The sequence below is a fragment of the Lathyrus oleraceus genome, chromosome 1, assembly GCF_024323335.1.
Source record: "Lathyrus oleraceus cultivar Zhongwan6 chromosome 1, CAAS_Psat_ZW6_1.0, whole genome shotgun sequence".
NCBI classification, from domain to species: Eukaryota; Viridiplantae; Streptophyta; class Magnoliopsida; order Fabales; family Fabaceae; genus Lathyrus; species Lathyrus oleraceus.
This window is the reverse complement of record NC_066579.1, coordinates 456,334,068-456,353,083: the sequence shown is the minus strand read 5'-3', so window position 1 is coordinate 456,353,083 and position 19,016 is coordinate 456,334,068. Positions and strand designations below refer to the sequence as shown.

General features: G+C 38.3%; 1 protein-coding gene across 1 annotated transcript; it reads left to right on the top strand.

The window, feature by feature from the left end:
- Nucleotides 1-4,952: 4,952 nt before the first annotated feature.
- Nucleotides 4,953-17,013, top strand: LOC127084586 (uncharacterized). Its single transcript, XM_051025072.1, has 2 exons — nucleotides 4,953-5,284; nucleotides 15,526-17,013. The coding sequence occupies exon 2, from the start codon at nucleotides 15,531-15,533 to the stop codon at nucleotides 16,680-16,682; it is 1,152 nt and encodes a 383-aa protein (XP_050881029.1). The 5' UTR covers nucleotides 4,953-5,284; nucleotides 15,526-15,530; the 3' UTR covers nucleotides 16,683-17,013.
- Nucleotides 17,014-19,016: the final 2,003 nt, after the last annotated feature.

Sequence of the window (19,016 nt, the reverse complement as noted above, 5' to 3'; positions counted from 1 at the left end):
ACTAACTAGAATGTTATTCCTTTTATGTTAATTAAAATTAATTAATGGTAATTAACTAATTGGACAAAATTTAATTAATTAATTTGTTATACTTAAAAGAGAAATGGGCTTATCAATTGCCTTGAACCAAGCCCCAAAAATTAATACTAATTTTAAATCCAATTTACCAATAATAATGAGGTAACAAGTAATAATAAGATGTGTCTATTGCGTTGAATCAGTCCCAAAATATCATTGTCTCAAAATACTTAAAAAACGTTAGCAGCATCCGAAAATGCCTCCCTACTTTTCTTTTCAATCTGCCGAAACTACAGGTTCAATCAATAATGGAACCCAAATCTACTCATACCAAATATTACAAATGCGCACCAGCAGGAACATACAGAAATTACAATCGAGAAGGTTAAAAACAAACAATAGTAGGTATGGTCTATACTTGGAACTGAATCACACCATAATCTGATACTTGAATCAAACTAACTAACAAGCCTAAACCGTCATCGCAAATGCGGTAAGGAAACCAGTGCATCCACTTCAGAGTATACAAACCAAACGGAAACCGTAAATGGAAATCAAATAAACCAAACGAATGTTATGTGAAAATTAAATCGCTACTTGATGTGGAAAAAGTTCAAAACAGAAATCACTCTATGATGTTTACATCATTCGAACTTATAAAACAAAGGAGATTAAAAATAACCCAGTAAATAAATAAAACAGTTCAATAACAGGGTTGGCCTTAAAATCGCAACACAACAAGAATCATGGATTTAAGATTTTTACCAAAGCAATGTTGTAGCTGTTATGAGTTATTGGACTCTTTGGTTCACGAACGACGCAGGTACCAATATTTATCAAAGAAGAATCTCCATGAAACTTCTAAGCTTCTGTGTGGTACTTTTTATCCTCACTAAAATAGAACCGAAGCTCCACGGAATGAAGAGGGTGGAGAATGAAGTGATGTTGCCAGAGCTTGTAGATCGGGAGTTTCGTCGGTGAGAGCGGTAAACGAAGGTAGGTTGAAGGGATTTGGCGGAGTTCGCGGATGAGGTTGTTGAGGTAGGTGATTATAGAGTTTTGTCGGCAGTGGTGATGGCGTCGGCAATGGAGGTGGTGAAGGGTCGATTTTGGTTGTGGAAGAAGACCAGAGGAGATGAGGTGAGGGAGGCGCGGTTGGGCGGGTGTTGCGGGCGAAAGTTAAAGAAGGAACAACGATGATGAAGAGCGACCGACGGATGGAGTAGAGAGGAAGAAGAGGGTAGGTGTGATGAATAATTTTAAAGGGGGTTTATAGGTTACCGTGGCGGTGCGAGGTTGTGAGTGGTGGTTGAGAGGGTTTGGGGTTGTTGTTGAGTGAAGGTGGAAGAAAGAGGATCTTTTTGGTTGTTGGTTATGGGGGAAAGAAGAAGACAATTTTTTTGTTTTTTTTTTCGTTGTGGGTATGCTGTCACTTAGTAAGAAGAAATATTTTTTTATTCTGGTGAGCGTATTTCTCCTCTTTCATTGGGCCACCATCTCCTAATCCTTATCCACAAAGTCCATTTTTTCCCTTGTCATTTGGGACACCTGTCCTTACATCAATGGTTCCAATTTTTAAAATAAAACTTATTACTCCAATCCACATGTGCCACGTGTTTATTGAGAGAAGAGTAAGAGATATTTTTATTATTCTGATTTTCTTTATTTAGTTAATTCAATTAATTGCTATTTCTTGATTGGTGGATAATAAATAATGGGGATAATACATGTGAGCCTTTGATTAAATTCAAATCGATGATCCGGATTTAAATTAAAGAAGCACACTTAATTTAAAATGGCAAAGTTGCCCATTTTAGATAATTTAATTGATCTAAAATAATTTAAACCAATTAAATCAAATAAAGTTCATAACTTCTAAAATGAATATGATAAAAATAAAATAAGAATATAGAAAATTCTATTTATTTTTTTCTGAGTATTTTGGCGAAAGAACAAAATTAAAACGACTAAAAATGAATAAAAGTCGGGCGAAAATTTACTCGAAAAATTAAATCGGACGCACTAAAATGATCAGCACAAAATATACTTATTGAAAAAATACAACGTTTCTTTTAATTTTGAAATAAATTTTCACCATGTAGCGGGGTATTCGTTACCTTTAGATTTATTGATTAAATCAAAAGTAAATCATACAATTCGAGTCACCACCGCACTTCTATGTATCCAAAGGAAAGGCTAGAAAGCGAACAAAAACCAAGTAAGAAGTTTTATCAAATCAAAAACTAATAAAAATGTCAGAGATATGGGTAAGGGGGTTGGTTATGCAATGGTAAGGTTTTAAGCACCCAAAACATCCTTAGTACTCTAAGGGAGCCCTTTTTGCAAAGTGTATTGTAGGTTGGTATTTGTGAAAATATTTGTGCAAACAAGATTGGGGAGATGAGAAAAGAATAAACATATTTACAATTTTGTTGTTTGAATGGATAAACCCATTGCCTACGTACCATCACAAAGGTAGGATCAAAACCTCATAGTTCGGGGTAAAAATCTCAAAATATGGGTGAATTGATTTGATCAAAAGCCTTAAGGTCTTTTGTTATCAAAGGGAGAAAACTCAACCTAAACCAACAATCCACCATGTGAGGAGAGCTTCAACATACTAGTGAGGGATCCACCCTATAATAAGTATTGAAGACTTATAGTCCAATCACTAAGGATAAGGTGAGGTTTACGTCAACTACTATGATAACTCAAACCCATGGCTAATGTTTATGAAAAGTTTTAACAAAGGTGGAAATTGGAACCATAAAAATCACTTGAAGTGAGTTGTATTTACAAATTAGAAGTATTCACAAAATGAAGTCAAAGTTGACTTAAGGTTCATTCAAAATAAGTATTAATGAAAAGAGTTTGAAAAATCAAAGGCATAATGCCTAGGTTTCTAATTTTGAAAACAATGTCAATGTTTGCACAAAATGAGTTTGGCTTGGGTTAGAGTGGAGAGAAGAAGAGAAGGGATAGTCCTAAACATGCAAAGATGAGAGAAGAGATAAAACCCTTGGATTCCCTTCTTGAGATCATAAAGATGATTCAAGATGCTTCTTTCCTTTGGACTTAGCAAGCAACAAGCAATCACAACTGTCGCAACCTGAAAAATGGAATGCGAAAAAAAACAACCGGCGAAGAAAGACAGGAGAGTCGCCACCGTGCGTTATTTATCCCAAAGGAGGGAAAGGAAACGCTCGAAGTAAACCTGGAAAAAGGAAAGGACAAGACAGGGTCTCGCAATCAAATCTTGGGTTCGGGAGTCGATTATACGAAGGGAAGGTATTAGCACCCCTACGCATCTGTAGTACTCTATGAGATCCACTTTTGTAGTTCTTGTCTAAAGGGTGTGGATTTATCTAATGTGTTATTTACTAAAAAAAGAGGGTCAAAAGAAAATGACTCGCACGGATGTCGCATCCACTGCATATGTATCTCATCTGAATATGAGAATCAGAGTCTTCGTAGCTCGGCTACCTATGGGTTAAAGAGGAGTGTGCTCGGTAAGACATCGCGTCTTATGCCTACGTATCTCATCTGGAATGAGAATCAGAGCAAGCCGTAGTTCGACTAACTACGGGGTTATGGATTGGGTTTTGGACGAACGATGTTACTACGCAATCTATCAATGAGTTTGTTTGGGGTTTAGGAACGCTCATGCAAAAGAGGTAATGAGGATAAGACCTCATAGCTCTTAACCCTGGACAGGGTGAGCTCGTGACAAAAAGTGGGGGTTCAGAAAGGTGGAACCCTCTCCACTGACTGACCGGACAAAAGATCTGGGGTTTTTGTTCTAAAGCATCGACACGTAGTATGATCTTAAAGAACGACACACTGAATAACGGGGGATTGACTATTGATCCCTTTTATCTGTCAATTGCCTCTTCAGGGAGTGTCGCACCCCAAAATTTGACTTTGGCTTTGTTGACCACATCTTGATTAATCTCGTTGTCTCGTATTCATCTCAATTTCTTAAACTTCGCGTGACAACTGGTTTGATTAGGTTTTGTGTGTTTTCGTTGCTTACCGTGTTGTATTTCGTTGTTTTAGCAAAACCTGGCCGATATCGTTGCCTCGTATTTATCTCACTTATCTCTGTTGTGCGTGGCATCGCTTCGATTAGGTTTTGTGCGTTTTTATCTATTTAATTGTTTGTTTGTCGGTATTTTGACTGTATTTCGAATATATTAGTTTTCGTATTGTCCGATTATTTTGTGATTGTGTTTGTCAGCGTTTTCGTGATGTCGTGTTGATTTTATTATTGCCTAGGGTTGTTTATTTAATTACGTGTTGTGCCGTGTGATTTAATCGAGTCTGTTTGAGTCGTGTTGTTGATTTTACTGGTTTACCGGTTTACTGGTTTATTGGTTTTATCAATTTGTCTGTTTTGCTGTGCAAATTGTCGTCGTTTTTATCGCGTTCGTGTCGCTCGATTTTATCGTATTTTAATCGTGTGCCGTTTAATATTATTTGTGCTTAATATTAATTGTGTTTAGTTGTTAATTAGTTTATTTTAATTAGGATTAATATTATATTAGTTTATTATTATTATTATTATTATATAATATATAAATTATATTATTAATTTATGTTAGATATTTTTTAGGTTTCTTATTGTTTAAGTAATCTAAATATATATTATTAATTTATATTAGATATTTTTTAGGTTTCTTATTGTTTAAGTAATCTAAATATATATTATTAATTTATGTTAGATATTTTTTAGGTTTCTTATTGTTTAGGTAATCTAAATATATATTATTAATTTATGTTAGATATTTTTAGGTTTCTTATTGTTTAAGTAATCTAAATATATATTATTAATTTATGTTAGATATTTTTTAGGTTTCTTATTGTTTAAGTAATCTAAATATATATATATATATATATAGATGTGGTTAGTAAGAAAAAAAAGAAAGAGAGGAGTGGATCAGTAAGGAAAAAACGTGTGGTGAGAGAAACAGAGAATTGAAAAGAAATATTTTTCCAAAAGCATTACCGTATTTCACTTGTTCTTCATTTTTGGTAACCCAAAATCGTCCCGATTATTCACCAAAACACAAAACCGATTTCATATCTTTGAAGTTCGTTGAGTCCAGGTCACAAATATCCAAGGTTCATTTCATTCCGGCGTCGTTTCACCGATCAAAAGCGACGTTGAAGTCAGGTACTCACGAAGGCAGTCAGCACTGCGTCGGTGACGGTTTCCAGCTTTCGGTCGATCATTTGGACGATCAGAAGTTCATCCTCTTCACACAAGGTAATATTCTTCACTTATCTCTGAAATCGGCAAAGTTCCGGCTTGCCGACATGTGTTTTAATATATTATTTATCTAAATACATAATATATATATATATATATATATATATATATATATATATATATATATATATATATATATATATATATATTATTTTTGTCTATTATATATTATTTGTCTAAATGTACATATATATTATTTTGTCTACTATATATTTATTGTCTAAAATATATATATATATATATATATATATATATATATATATATATATATATATATATATATATATATATATATATATATATATATATATATATATATATTTATATATATATATATATATATTACTTTTGTTTACTAAATATTGTTTATCTTTTATTATTATTTTGCATATATGTTTTATTTAAATGTTAGTTAAATTAATTATTTGTTTAAATGTTTATTTTAATTAAATGTTTATTTATATCAAATGTTTATTTTGTCTAAAGTAAATGTTTATATTGTTTTTTTATATTTGTTTATGTTGTTACTAACCGTTTCGTTTCAGTTTCAGCTCGATTAACTCCACTAACTATTCGTAATACTAACTATTCATAGCTAACTGTGTTGTAATAATTTACTTTCTCGCATTTTTTATGTTCTGTATTGTGTGTTTAATCGTATTGTTCACGTTTTATGTTAAAAAATCGAAAAATCCAAAAAAGAGAAACCCGATGCGATTCCTGTAACACCCCGATAAAAATAAGATAATTATTTAATTTAAGATTAATATTATATTTATTAATTTAATTAAATAATTGGAATTATTGGATTATTATTATTATTATTATTATTATTATTGGAATAATAATTATTGGAAAATATATATAAGTTGGAAATAAGAAAAAGAGTCCCATTTGGTAAAGAAAGGGTTTCACGTGAAAAGCAGAGAAGCGGCTGAAAAGAGGAAAAGGGCAAAGAGACAGAGCAAGAGAGCAAGGGTTGAAGAACGGAAAAGCTTGAAGCTTAAAGATTCGCCGGATTAACTCAGGTAAGGGGGGTTTATCGTCGTTTAATGGGTATTATGGGTTAACATGTAATGGGTAGTGATAAGCCATTGATTTGACCCTAATTGGGATGTTGAATGCTGAAAAATGGTGTTCGATAAGTTGTGTTTAAGTTGTAATTGACTCTGTAATTGGATGAGTCTTGATTTCCCGAAAGTGTAGCTTTTTAAGGAATTGAAATCGGAGGTCCGGAAGTCCTCCAACGGCGGAAAATGCGGAGAATTCTGCATTCTGCTTCGTGTTAGCGCAGGAACAGCTTTCTGTCTTGCGTTAACCGGTTAACCCAGGGTGTTAACCGGTTAACACTGTTAGGAATTGTGAAGTATTGCTGTTTTGCTTGCGTTAACCGGTTAACCCAGGGCGTTAACCGGTTAACACTGTTGTGATTTGTGAAAATTGCTGTTCTGTTTGCGTTAACCGGTTAACCCAGGGCGTTAACCGGTTAACACTGTTGAGTTTTGCCAGAAAGCGTGTTCTGTGTTGCGTTAACCGGTTAACCCAGGGCGTTAACCGGTTAACACTGTTGAAAAGTGGAAAAATTAATATTTAAAATGTTGTGTACATGTTTGATGGTTGGCCTATGTCGGTGTATGATATAGTAGGGATCACTTCCCGTTGTTTTGAGCAGTATAGGTATTAGTGGAGTGTGCTAATACTGTGATTGAATTAATTGGCATGACATGATATGAGTATGTGATAAATATGCCGATGATGTGTGAAAATATGCATAATGTTGTGAATGTATATATTATGCATGTATTTATGAATGGACTGTTTTATGGCTTAGAGTGTGAGCATATGTCCTTGTGGATTGTTGTTGATGGTTGTATGCTAGGTGAATTAGCATGCATATTGTGGCCTTTATGGTGGTAGCTAATTCCCATGGTGAGGAATTAGTGAGTAAATCATTGTGGATTGTTGTTGATGTTTGCATGCTAGGTGATTAGCGTGCATAGCATAGCCCTTGGGGTGGTAGCTAATTCCCATGGTGAGGAATTAGTGAGTGAGTCACTAGGTCTCAAATGAGTGGGACTAGTGGGCTTGGTAGCCGTATCTGGATTTGATCGGTGAGGTTGAACTATATGTTCACGAATAGTCGGTACCGCATGCATGGAGTCTCATTGCATAATGTATGTATGGCGTATAATATGGATGGATGTATTCCAATATTATACGTGTGTTTGTGTTGGTATTGAGTATGAGTATGAGTTGTATTGGTATTGAGTATGATGTTTGAGTTGATGTGCCGTTACCGAATGTGTGATATGATTAGGGTGATTAATGTGTTATTTACTTAGCATTACATGATATTTTATAATGCTTATTATATCGATTGAGGAACTCACCCTTACAACTATGTTTTAGGTAACGAGCAGTGATTGAGTAGAAGCTAGAGCTTGGAGTCTAGTGTAGTTCCTTAGTGGGTCATGCTCTGATAGATGTAACATCGGGACGGGATGTTTTACCTTGTTGAATAATTTTACATGTAATGTGTTACATGTTTTGCATGATTGATTTGATTTCTATCCGCTGCGTATTGTGCAAATGCTTTATGTTTTGAATTAATAAAAGAGCATGACAGTTATTTTGATGATTGGTGTGAAGTGATTGTGTGACACCCTTAATTGCACCTTTACTCTGATATATATATTTGTTGTTTTAATTAAATAATTGGGGTATTATAGAAGGGTGTTACATTAGTGGTATCAGAGCATAGTCGGTCGAGTCGAGTCGTAATTATTCTGTTTCCCCGTACGGGATAGGTGTTGTGTAACCCTATCAGTACTTATTGTTTTAGCTTGTTGGGTTTTCAGAATAGAGATGGCTGGAAGAGGTAGAGACGATGCTGCGATTGCTGAGGCTCTGGGTATGCTAGCTGGAGTACTTGGAGGGAATCCGAATGTTGTGGGAATGGGAGCTGCTCGTCAACTGAGTGAGTTCCAGAAGAACAATCCTCCAATGTTCAAGGGAGCATACGATCCAGATGGTGCTCAGAAGTGGTTGAAGGAGATCGAGAGGATCTTCCGAGTGACTGAGTGTGCCGATAACCAGAAGGTCAGGTTCGGTACGCATATGCTGTCAGAGGAAGCAGATGATTGGTGGGTTGCTACCCGCACTGAGTTGGAAACTGCTGGGAGTGCTGAGATCACTTGGGCGGTGTTCAGAGAGAGATTCCTGAGGAAGTACTTTCCAGAGGATGTCAGAGGAAAGAAAGAGATAGAGTTCTTAGAACTGAAGCAGGGCAACCGGTCTGTTACTGAGTATGCTGCTAAGTTCACAGAGCTGTCGAAGTATTACACTCCCTATGCTGAGGCTGCTAGGGAATTTTCGAAATGTGTGAAGTTTGAGAACGGGTTACGTCCCGAGATCAAGCAGGCTATTGGATATCAGCGGATTAGAGTGTTTTCTGACTTGGTTGACTGTTGTAGGATTTTTGAACAAGATACCAAGGCCAGAGCGGAGAGCTACCAGCAGAGGGTTGATAGGAAAGGCAAGAATCAGAATGATCGTGGGAAGCCGTATGCAGCTGGCAAAGGTTTCCAGAGACAGAGTGGGATGAAGAGGCTTAGTGGGGGAGACTCTAGTGCCCCTGCTAAGTGTTACAGATGTGGTCAGGCTGGACATCGTGTCCATGAGTGTACCAGTGCTGAGAGGAAGTGTTTCAAGTGTGGAAAAGGTGGTCATTTGGCTGCAGAGTGCCGGTCGAAGACTGTGACTTGTTTCAACTGTGGAGAGGTGGGTCATATCAGTCCACAGTGTCCTAAGCCGAAGAGAGAGAACCAGTCGGGAGGCAAGGTCTTTGCTTTATCGGGTTCTGAGACTTCTGCAGATGATCGTTTGATCCGAGGTACGTGTTATATTAATGGCTTTCCTCTTGTAGCTATTATTGACAACGGTGCGACTCATTCCTTTATATCTTTGGATTGTGTTGTGAAACTTAAGTTAGAGATATCTGAGATGCATGGAAGTATGGTGATTGATACTCCTGCGAAGGGTTCAGTGACTACTACTTCAGTTTGTTTAAATTGTCCTTTGAGTATTTTTGGTAGAGGCTTTGGGATGGACCTCGTGTGTCTTCCACTAGTGCAGATTGATGTTATCTTGGGTATGAACTGGTTGGTATTTAACCGAGTTTATATCAACTGTTTTGATAAGACTGTGATCTTTCCTGAGATTGAGGAAGGGAAGAGTTTGTTTCTATCAGCAAGGCAGGTGAATGAGGCAGTAGCGGATGGGGCAGAGTTGTTTATGTTGTTAGCGACCGTGGAGGCTAAAGATAAACTGGTGATTTGCGATCTAGCCGTGGTGTGTGATTTCCCTGATGTGTTTCCGGAAGAAGTGAATGAATTACCTCCAGAGCGTGAAGTTGAGTTCTCGATTGAGTTAGTACCTGGTACTAGGCCGATATCGATGGCTCCGTACCGTATGTCTACTGTTGAGTTAACTGAATTGAAGAGTCAGCTGGAAGATCTGTTGGATAAGAAGTTTATTCGTCCGAGTGTGTCACCGTGGGGTGCACCAGTGTTATTGGTTAAGAAGAAAGAAGGTACTATGAGGTTGTGTGTGGACTACAGGCAACTGAATAAAGTGACGATCAAGAATCGGTATCCTTTGCCGAGGATTGATGATTTGATGGATCAGTTGGTTGGTGCGAGTGTGTTCAGCAAAATAGATTTGAGATCGGGGTATCATCAGATACGTGTGAAAACTGAGGATATTCAGAAGACTGCTTTCAGAACAAGGTATGGACATTATGAGTATTCTGTAATGCCTTTTGGTGTGACTAATGCGCCTGGAGTATTTATGGAATATATGAATAGGATTTTCCATCCGTACCTAGACAAGTTTGTTGTGGTGTTTATTGACGATATTTTGGTGTATTCGAAATCTGAAGAAGAGCATGCTGAACATTTGAGAGTGGTTTTAGGAGTTCTACGAGAAAAGAAGTTATTTGCTAAACTGTCTAAGTGTGAATTTTGGTTAGAAGAGGTTAGTTTTCTTGGTCATGTGATTTCAAGAGGTGGTGTTGCTGTTGATCCTTCTAAGATAGAAGCGGTATCTAGGTGGGAAGCTCCGAAGTCAGTTTCTGAGATAAGGAGTTTTCTTGGACTTGCAGGTTATTATAGGAAGTTCATTGAGGGATTTTCTAAGTTGGCGTTACCGTTGACGATGTTGACTAGAAAGGGGCAAGCGTTTGTTTGGGACTCAAAATGTGAAGAAGGTTTCCAAGAGTTAAAGAGAAGGTTAACTATTGCTCCTATTCTGATATTACCAAGTCCATCGGAAATCATTACATATGTCTATGTTAATGGTTAAGGAATTGGATTTAATTGAGCAGTTTAGAGACTTGAGTTTGGTGTGTGAGAGTACTCACAATAGTGTTAAATTGGGAATGTTGAAGTTAACGAGTGGTATTCTGGATGAGATTAGAGAGGGTCAGAAATCCGATGTGCTTTTGGTTGATAAGTTGACTCTAGTGAATCAAGGTCAAGGTGGTGAATTCAGAGTTGATGAGAATGGTGTTTTGAAATTTGGTAATCGGGTGTGTATTCCGGATGTTACCGAACTTAAGAAGAGTATTCTCGAGGAAGGACATCGTAGTGGCCTGAGTATTCATCCTGGGGCTACGAAGATGTATCATGATTTGAAAAAGTTGTTTTGGTGGCCGGGAATAAAAAGAGAAATTGCGAGTTTTGTTTATTCTTGTTTGACTTGTCAGAAGTCAAAGATTGAGCATCAGAAGCCGTCTGGGCTAATGCAACCGTTGGCTATTCCAGAGTGGAAGTGGGACAGTATCAGTATGGATTTTGTTTCTGGTTTACCGAGGACAATTAAGAATTTTGAAGCTATTTGGGTGATTGTTGACAGATTGACAAAATAGGCTCATTTCATTCCGATCAGAATGGATTATCCGTTAGAGAGATTAGCTGAGTTGTATATTGAGAAGATTGTAAGTTTGCATGGTATTCCGTCGAGTATTGTTTCGGACAGAGATCCTAGATTTACATCGAAGTTCTGGGAAGGTTTGCAGAGGGCTTTGGGAACTAAGCTGAGATTGAGTTCTGCATATCATCCTCAGACTGATGGTCAGACTGAGAGGACGATTCAGTCACTGGAGGATCTTTTGAGGGCTTGTGTTATGGAAAAGGGAGGTGCTTGGGATTGTTATTTACCTTTGATTGAGTTTACCTACAACAATAGTTTTCATTCGAGCATTGGTATGGCACCGTTTGAAGCTTTGTATGGTAGGAGATGTCAGACACCTTTATGTTGGTATGAGTCCGGTGAGAGTGCTGTGATTGGACCGGAGATTGTTCAACAAACTACGGAAAAGATTAAGATGATTCAGGAGAAGATGAGGATTGCTCAGAGTCGTCAGAAGAGTTATCACGACAAGAGGAGGAAGTCACTTGAGTTTCAAGAGGGGGATCATGTGTTTCTTCGTGTTACTCCGATAACTGGGGTTGGTCGAGCTTTGAAGTCAAAGAAGTTGACACCTCGATTTATTGGTCCTTATCAGATTTTGGAGAAGACAGGGGAGGTAGCCTATCGTATCGCTTTACCGCCGTCACTTGCGAATTTGCATGAGGTTTTTCATGTGTCTCAGTTGAGGAGGTACATTCATGATCCGTCGCATGTGGTCCAAGTAGATGATGTACAGGTGAGAGATAACCTGACTGTTGAAACATCACCTATGAGGATCGAGGATCGAGAGTTGAAGCAGTTGCGGGGTAAAGAGATTGCCTTGGTGAAGGTAGCTTGGGGAGGACCAGCAGGTGGCAATGTGACTTGGGAACTTAAGAGTCAGATGAAGGAGTCCTATCCAGAGTTATTCGCTTGAGGTATGTTTTCGAGGACGAAAACTCTTTTAGTGGGGGAGAGTTGTAACACCCCGATAAAAATAAGATAATTATTTAATTTAAGATTAATATTATATTTATTAATTTAATTAAATAATTGGAATTATTGGATTATTATTATTATTATTATTATTATTATTATTGGAATAATAATTATTGGAAAATATATATAAGTTGGAAATAAGAAAAAGAGTCCCATTTGGTAAAGAATGGGTTTCACGTGAAAAGCAGAGAAGCGGCTGAAAAGAGGAAAAGGGCAAAGAGACAGAGCAAGAGAGCAAGGGTTGAAGAACGGAAAAGCTTGAAGCTTAAAGATTCGCCGGATTAACTCAGGTAAGGGGGGTTTATCGTCGTTTAATGGGTATTATGGGTTAACATGTAATGGGTAGTGATAAGCCATTGATTTGACCCTAATTGGGATGTTGAATGCTGAAAAATGGTGTTGGATAAGTTGTGTTAAAGCTGTAATTGACTCTGTAATTGGATGAGTCTTGATTTCCCGAAAGTGTAGCTTTTTAAGGAATTGAAATCGGAGGTCCGGAAGTCCTCCAACGGCGGAAAATGCGGAGAATTCTGCATTCTGCTTCGTGTTAGCGCAGGAACAGCTTTCTGTCTTGCGTTAACCGGTTAACCCAGGGTGTTAACCGATTAACACTGTTAGGAATTGTGAAGTATTGTTGTTTTGCTTGCGTTAACCGGTTAACCCAGGGCGTTAACCGGTTAACACTGTTGTGATTTGTGAAAATTGCTGTTCTGTGTTGCGTTAACCGGTTAACCCAGGGCGTTAACCGGTTAACACTGTTGAAAAGTGGAAAAATTAATATTTAAAATGTTGTGTACATGTTTGATGGTTGGCCTATGTCGGTGTATGATATAGTAGGGATCACTTCCCGTTGTTTTGAGCAGTATAGGTATTAGTAGAGTGTGCTAATACTGTGATTGAATTAATTGGCATGGCATGATATGAGTATGTGATAAATATGCCGATGATGTGTGAAAATATGCATAATGTTGTGAATGTATATATTATGCATGTATTTGTGAATGGACTGTTTTATGGCTTAGAGTGTGAGCATATGTCCTTGTGGATTGTTGTTGATGGTTGTATGCTAGGTGAATTAGCATGCATATTGTGGCCTTTATGGTGGTAGCTAATTCCCATGGTGAGGAATTAGTGAGTAAATCATTGTGGATTGTTGTTGATGTTTGCATGCTAGGTGATTAGCGTGCATAGCATAGCCCTTGGGGTGGTAGCTAATTCCCATGGTGAGGAATTAGTGAGTGAGTCACTAGGTCTCAAATGAGTGGGACTAGTGGGCTTGGTAGCCGTATCTGGATTTGATCGGTGAGGTTGAACTATATGTTCACGAATAGTCGGTACCGCATGCATGGAGTCTCATTGCATAATGTATGTATGGCGTATAATATGGATGGATGTATTCCAATATTATACGTGTGTTTGTGTTGGTATTGAGTATGAGTATGAGTTGTATTGGTATTGAGTATGATGTTTGAGTTGATGTGCCGTTACCGAATGTGTGATATGATTAGGGTGATTAATGTGTTATTTACTTAGCATTACATGATATTTTATAATGCTTATTATATCGATTGAGGAACTCACCCTTACAACTATGTTTCAGGTAACGAGCAGTGATTGAGTAGAAGCTAGAGCTTGGAGTCTAGTGTAGTTCCTTAGTGGGTCAGGCTCTGATAGATGTAACATCGGGACGGGATGTTTTACCTTGTTGAATAATTTTACATGTAATGTGTTACATGTTTTGCATGATTGATTTGATTTCTATCCGCTGCGTATTGTGCAAATGCTTTATGTTTTGAATTAATAAAAGAGCATGACAGTTATTTTGATGATTGGTGTGAAGTGATTGTGTGACACCCTTAATTGCACCTTTACTCTGATATATATATTTGTTGTTTTAATTAAATAATTGGGGTATTATAGAAGGGTGTTACAATTCCAACGGTCGCCGTTTAAGAAACCCTTTTCACACACTCACAAGCTTACTCTTGGGCTTCCTTATAATGAGCCCATTTATTTATTGTTTCAGGGTTTAGGCTCATTCAAATCCTTTGCCAGCTTTGGCTTTTCAGTTTAAAAACATTTTCAAAAGGACGTGTCAGTCTCGAAGCCTCCCGCCTAGGTCGAGCAAGAGATGGCAAGACACGCCAATCTAAAATCAACAAAACAGACTTTCCCCTTTTCTTTTGGGAGAACTACGTGGATTCTGATTTCTCCATTGCGCCTTGGAGATACGTAGGCATGAAGTCTACGACTTTATCGAGTCCAAAAGCAATAAAATCAAGTTCTTTTCTCATCTCCCCAATCAAACGATCAAAGCGAAAAAAGCAAAGCATTCACATAAACATAAGCAAAAAGGTTCCTGTGGAGTACCACAGATGTAGAGGGTGCTAATACCTTCCCTTTGCATAACCAACCCCCGAACCCGTAACTCTAAAGGGATTTATCGTTATTTTTCCCTTCCTCTTTTTGGATAAAATAAAAGACGGTGGTGACTCTTGCATTTAAAATATTTTTCAAACGGGTTAAGTTCAATCAATACTTAATCTCGTGAAAAATCCCGCCGCGACAGAATGGCGACTCTGCTGGGGAACAATGCTTAAACTTATTTGAGGGTTTAGCCTATCTTTGCTTGTTTATATGTTTGCTTTGTGAATATTTGCTAAATTGTATTGTTTGTAATGTTTGTTATTTTGGGTTTTGGGGGATACTTGTGATAAATCCTATACCCGGATTTGGGGCACATTTGAGATAGGATGGATGATAATTCAGGTTGACTTGATAGGAGACAATCCTTACCGAGTTGACTTGAGCCTTTGTCCGCTTGGTGGAGGCCTCTTTGAGGGTGATAGTGCTAAACAAGTCATTTGTGAGGCATTGTTGCTTTCGACGGGCCCGTGAAGCCAAGGACCTTAGTTTACCTTTACCCCATCTTGGCCTTACTTAGGATGTGATGCGGTGACCACTTCGGACCAAAAGTCTGGTTTGGTTGATACGCGATATCACACTCAAGCGAGATTCTTTTGAGAATAATATTGGAAAGCGAGCAGTTGCTTAACCCGGTATTATCCGAAGAAGGATCCATAACCTTGGAAACTTTTAGAACCCGTTTGGCAGGTGAACCTTAGAACTTATCTTGGGGCTTTGTCCTAAACTCCATGCTGGTGATGAACTTTGAGCCTTGTATTGTTTGACCATGTTTGTGTTTGTTGCATTCATGCATGACATGCATTCATTCCCATCATTTCAACCTTTTTCCAAGGAACTTAAAGTGAGGATTGCAAATATTGCAGGAAACATGGATTTTGGACGGAGAAGTGTGAAAAAGTACAATCTCATCAATCCAAAGATAGATGAACTAAAGAAACTGGTTTCTTCGATCGCAGATCCTATTGGTTTCAGAGACAGATATGGGGCACTTATATCTTTATTGACACTTAGGATGGAAGAAGGGTTATTGCAGACATTAGTACAGTTCTATGATCCAGTCTATCACTGTTTCACATTCCCAGACTATCAACTCATGCCTACATTGGAAGAGTATGCCCAATTGCTTCACATCCCAGTTGCTGATACAGTACCTTTCTCTGGTTCAGAAAAGTTACCCGAGCACAGTTCTCTTGCAAAAGTGTTGTACATGAAGAGGTCAGAATTCAAGAATAACTTCACCACCAAAGGAGGACTTCCAGGTTTCACTGCCAAGTTCTTAATGGGGAAGGTTTCTTATTTTACCAGTCAAGGTTGTGATATTATTGTGGAGCATCTGTTCGCCTTGTTGATCTACGGTTTGTTACTACTTCCTAATATTGAAGGTTTTGTGGATTCATATGCTATACGCATCTTCCTAAGTGGTAATCCTGTTCCAACTTTGCTCGGAGACACCTATCATTCCATCCATTACCGTACTTTGAAAGGAGGAGGAACCATAGTCTGCTGTATACCGTTACTCTACAAATGGTTTGTCTCTCATCTTCCTAAGTCAGCTACTTTTTGGGATCGCAAGTCAGGACTTCAGTGGTCACAGAGGATTATGTCTCTTACCCAGTCAGATATTGCATGGTATAGTAGAGTTTTAGATGATGTGAAGATCATTGATAGTTGCGGGGAGTTCCCCAATGTGCCCCTCATGGGCACAAAGGGAATCATTTCTTATAATCCAGTACTTGCTAGGAGACAACTCGGTTACCCTATGAAGGACAAGCCTCCTAACATTCTTTTAGAAGGTATTTTCTTGAGGGATAACGAGGAGGACCCTACCATGAAAGAGAGAATAGTAAGATCTTGGCATCGTGTTTGTCGCAAGGGGAGACTTGAATTGGGTAAGAAAGATTGTACCTCCTATGAGCCGTACCTCCAGTGGATCAGAGCCAGAGCTATACAGTTGAAAATGCCATACCCACATCATGATCCTATCAAACCCGCTCCGTTGAAGACCCCTACCTTCCGCTAGATGACAAAGAAGAACTCCAAGCCACCTTGGAGAGGGTCAAGAAAGAGAGAGACGCTTGGAAGGATAAGGCCCAGGTGCTCGAAATGGAAAATGAAGAACTTCAGAGACAGTTAAAGGAGCAGAGTGGAGAAGATCGTGCAGGTAAACGTCCAAGGGTGCAAGAGGATTTATTTTCCTCAGGCACAACAGATTACTCCCAGATTCCACAGTCCTCAGGTGCATGGAAAGGTCTTGTAGACAGTTTGGTGAAGGAGAAAGCTTTTATGCAGAAGGCCTATGAAGAAAGAATTGAGAGACTTGAAGGACAACTCCTACTTGTTTATGCTCGTCCTGATGACACATGTCCTTAAATGGTTTTCTTGGTTGTATTTTGGGTTGATAACTTTGTATATTTTGATAAAAATGCTTAAAATGAAAATTTTTGTTTTGTTATCAAAAATGTTTGCAATTCTATCTTTTCCTTCACTTAGAGTTCCTTGGAAAATCATTCATTTTGCATATCCATGCATCACGTGCATACAGGTTGTCTGTCTTGGTCCAGTCTTCTAACAGTTGCTTCCCGCCAGCAGATCCATTTCAAGCTGACGCATAATTACAACACAAGAGCCAACTACAAAAGAAGGCCCCAGATTTGTGACACCAGGAGTAGTTATGAAGAACTGGACCGCAGTTAACATCCCACATTGTGTCCACATATCAAAGTAATTAAGCTTTTCAGTTTTCAAAAATCTTCCGCTTTAGCCCAAAGCGCGAAGCATTAATTTTGTAAAATGGGCACTTTTGTCAAAAACGTACTATCCATGAAAAAGATCTTTTGGGTTCCTATACACTTGTGTCCTTTTATCTTTTCAGCTTTTTCGGAAAATGGTAACACAAAAAAAAAATCCTTAAAAAGAACACATTTTTGCATGTCATGGTCAGTCCTCTAAAAACAATTGTTTGTACAGGTTACTTAAACCCGTTGAACACAATGACATCATGCCCTCTCCCAACTTTGAACATTCTGTATTCGAAGCTGAAGAGGAAGAGTGGGATGAGATTCCAGAAGAGGTCGCCCGCCAGCTTGAAAATGAAGAAGACACTATTCAGCCATATAAGGAGCCTTTGGAAACAGTCAACTTGGGTTCGGAAGAAAATGTGAAAGAAGTCAAAATTGGAGCATTGTTATCCCCACAGGTCAAGGAGCAATTGATCAGCCTGTTGAAAGAGTATGTAGATGTGTTTGCTTGGTCTTATCAAGATATGCCTGGTCTCGACACTGACATCGTAGAGCACAAGCTACCTTTGAAGCCAGAATGTCCACCGGTCAAACAGAAATTAAGAAGAACACATCCAGATATGGCCGTCAAAATTAAAGAAGAAGTTCTGAAGCAAATAGATGCTGGTTTTCTTGCCACTTTAGTGTATCCAGAGTGGATAGCAAATATTGTGCCAGTTCCTAAGAAGGACGGGAAGGTACGAATGTGTGTCGACTATCGTGACTTAAATAGAGCAAGCCCAAAGGATGATTTCCCCCTGCCTCACATTGACATGTTGGTAGACAATACAGCAAAGTTTGACATATTCTCCTTCATGGACGGATTCTCCGGGTATAACCAGATCAAAATGGCTCCCGAAGACATGGAAAAAACTACCTTCATAACACCATGGGAAACATTCTGTTATCAAGTAATGCCGTTTGGGTTGAAGAACGCAGGTGGTACTTACCAGCGAGCCATGACAACGCTCTTTCACGACATGATGCACAAAGAGATTGAGGTTTATGTGGATGACATGATCGCGAAGTCTCGTTCAGAAGAAGGTCACTTAGTAGATCTATTGAAGCTGTTTCAACGATTGAGGAAGTTCCGTCTTCACCTCAATCCGAACAAATGCACATTTGGCGTCAGGTCAGGTAAACTCTTGGGCTTCATTGTCAGCCAAAAAGGCATTGAAGTTGATCCAGATAAAGTAAAAGCTATCCAAGAGATGCCCGCACCAAAAACAAAAAGGCAAGTGAGAGGTTTTCTAGGACGATTGAATTACATATCCCGGTTTATTTCTCACATGACTGCCACTTGTGAACCTATCTTCAAATTGCTGAGAAAGAGTCAGAATTGTATTTGGACAGAGGATTGTCAGAAAGCATTTGACAGTATCAAAGAGTACCTCATGGAGCCTCCTATCTTGTTACCACCTGTTGCTGGAAGACCGTTGGTTATGTATTTGACAGTGCTTGAGAATTCTATGGGCTGTATTCTGGGTCAACAAGACGAAACTAGAAAGAAAGAGCATGCCATTTACTACTTAAGCAAGAAATTTACTGACTGTGAATCACGATACTCCTTACTCGAG